Genomic DNA, 1727 nt, shown 5'->3' with positions numbered 1-1727 from the left:
GGAGATGACGCGTTCTGCTCATGCGCTCTTGTTATCAGAGAACCGAGCCAGGGAAAAACCGAGCCGAGCCCACCTCTGGAACTGGTCTGCAGTTAGCTCGGTCCGGTTGTGTCTAGCTCGGTTCAGTTTAGTTTGCTTTCCATTTACACACGATAAGTTATCTCAGTTCCCGAGCTCGGACCGGTCTCGGCACGCTTTTTCAAGGGTAGTGTAAATGGGGTAATAAAACGCAGAAATCATCTTTGAATGTAATACCATTGCTGTTGTTGCTCCCTGGACTTCCAGTGAACTCCTCCGGCCCTCCGCAGGGATAAAGGCTGTTATCACCTGCTTGCTTGGAGGTTGTTCGCCTTAAATAAAGAAAAATACAAGTCAACATCTCTTTATTTCCCGCCGCCAGGAGCAGAAACTGTCTGCAGAGGAAATATTTGGACGTTTAACCTTCCTGTGGCCTCGTGATAAGCCAGCTCCAGTAGCTCAGCAGAGGTATGAGTCGGATCTTTCTGCTGGCTGCCTTGTAGTTCTGCCATGTTCTGTCTGGTCTGGTGATGGATTTGGATAGCCTCTCCAGAAGGGCCTGGAGAACAGAGCCACCCACTTTACCAGTTAGATGAATGACAGTATCTTCATTTTGCAGCTTATCTTAACATTTAGGACCCATAATGTCAATGAGCTTCATCTGAGCACTCTGGTTTCTTCTCACCGATGGGGAAGGTGTGCATCCAGCGCCGGCGGTTGGAGGTGAGCTTCATAGGCATCCTGGAGGGTGTGAAGGGGTTTATAAGTGCTCGCTGAGGGGTGTAACCTCCAGGACGGATATGCAGCGTGGACTCAGCGCTGCCAACTGTGAAACGACCAGGAGCGCTGGAGTCCCGCTGGGAGTCCATCATCTTCTCCAACAAGTCTGAAAGACAACATGAGAGATGAGATCAAGGGCCGCCAAAGCAAACGTATCACAACCTGGGCAGGTGGTTACCTCTGGTGCTGGTGTATCCCAGAGAGCTGCTGACTTCATACTGGGCCGGAGGGCCCCGCGGTATGAGCAGCATGTTGGACACGGGCTCCAGGCTGTCATCGGAGGCAAGGCTCTGCTGTTCCTCCGCTCCGCCTGAACGAACCGGAGGAGATATACCGATGCCTGTGCTGATGTCAACAGAACCCCAGCTCTTCCTCCCACTCGTCTCTTTGTCTCGGCCAATCCTGAGACAAATGACACGGCTGCTGTTCAACAGAGCAAATCCTCTGATAACCAAACTAGAGAAAAGAATCCCAAAAGACCATCTTATCCACTTATAGTCAAATCTTACAGTTAGCACAAAAAAACAACTTACTCCACAGATTGCATCCCTAAAACTCCTCCTGATGAGGGCACAGCAAAAACTTGTCTTAAATGAGTTAAAGGTTTTTAATTTTAGCGCATTTGCCCTTAATTGGGGCAAGTAAATAAAGCTATCTGACAATGGAAGGATTATTTATGTCCTTATAATAGGGTAATTAAATATCAGGAACTTGAAATAAGAAACTTAAGGTTTTTTTTCTTATATTTAAAATAAACCATTTTAATTCACCAGTAAACCTGATAAAATAAAAAAAAAATTAAAAAGAAAAATTTACTTAATTTACTTTTTTTTTTTTTTTGCAGTGTGTTAATTAAGTTAGAATTCTGCCAAAAGGGCACAAGGAAGTTTAATTTTAAAAACATGCAGATAAGCTATTCTCTACGGAAG

The 1727-nt window shown here is 45.6% G+C and overlaps 1 protein-coding gene across 1 annotated transcript in view; it reads right to left on the bottom strand.

The window, feature by feature from the left end:
* The window catches only part of depdc5 (DEP domain containing 5), a 64265-nt gene that overhangs the window by 42452 nt on the left and 20086 nt on the right, over nucleotides 1-1727 (bottom strand). Inside the window, exons 19-22 of the mRNA XM_015393118.1 lie at nucleotides 977-1200; nucleotides 704-904; nucleotides 442-577; nucleotides 256-350 (exon numbers count right to left, since the gene is read on the bottom strand). Coding sequence (XP_015248604.1) covers nucleotides 256-350; nucleotides 442-577; nucleotides 704-904; nucleotides 977-1200 — 656 coding nt within the window. The remainder of the gene's footprint in view (nucleotides 1-255; nucleotides 351-441; nucleotides 578-703; nucleotides 905-976; nucleotides 1201-1727) is intronic.

Source organism: Cyprinodon variegatus, unplaced genomic scaffold, assembly GCF_000732505.1.
Source record: "Cyprinodon variegatus isolate N-32 unplaced genomic scaffold, C_variegatus-1.0 Scaffold625, whole genome shotgun sequence".
NCBI lineage: Eukaryota > Metazoa > Chordata > Actinopteri > Cyprinodontiformes > Cyprinodontidae > Cyprinodon > Cyprinodon variegatus.
This window is presented reverse-complemented; position numbering and strand designations above follow the sequence as displayed.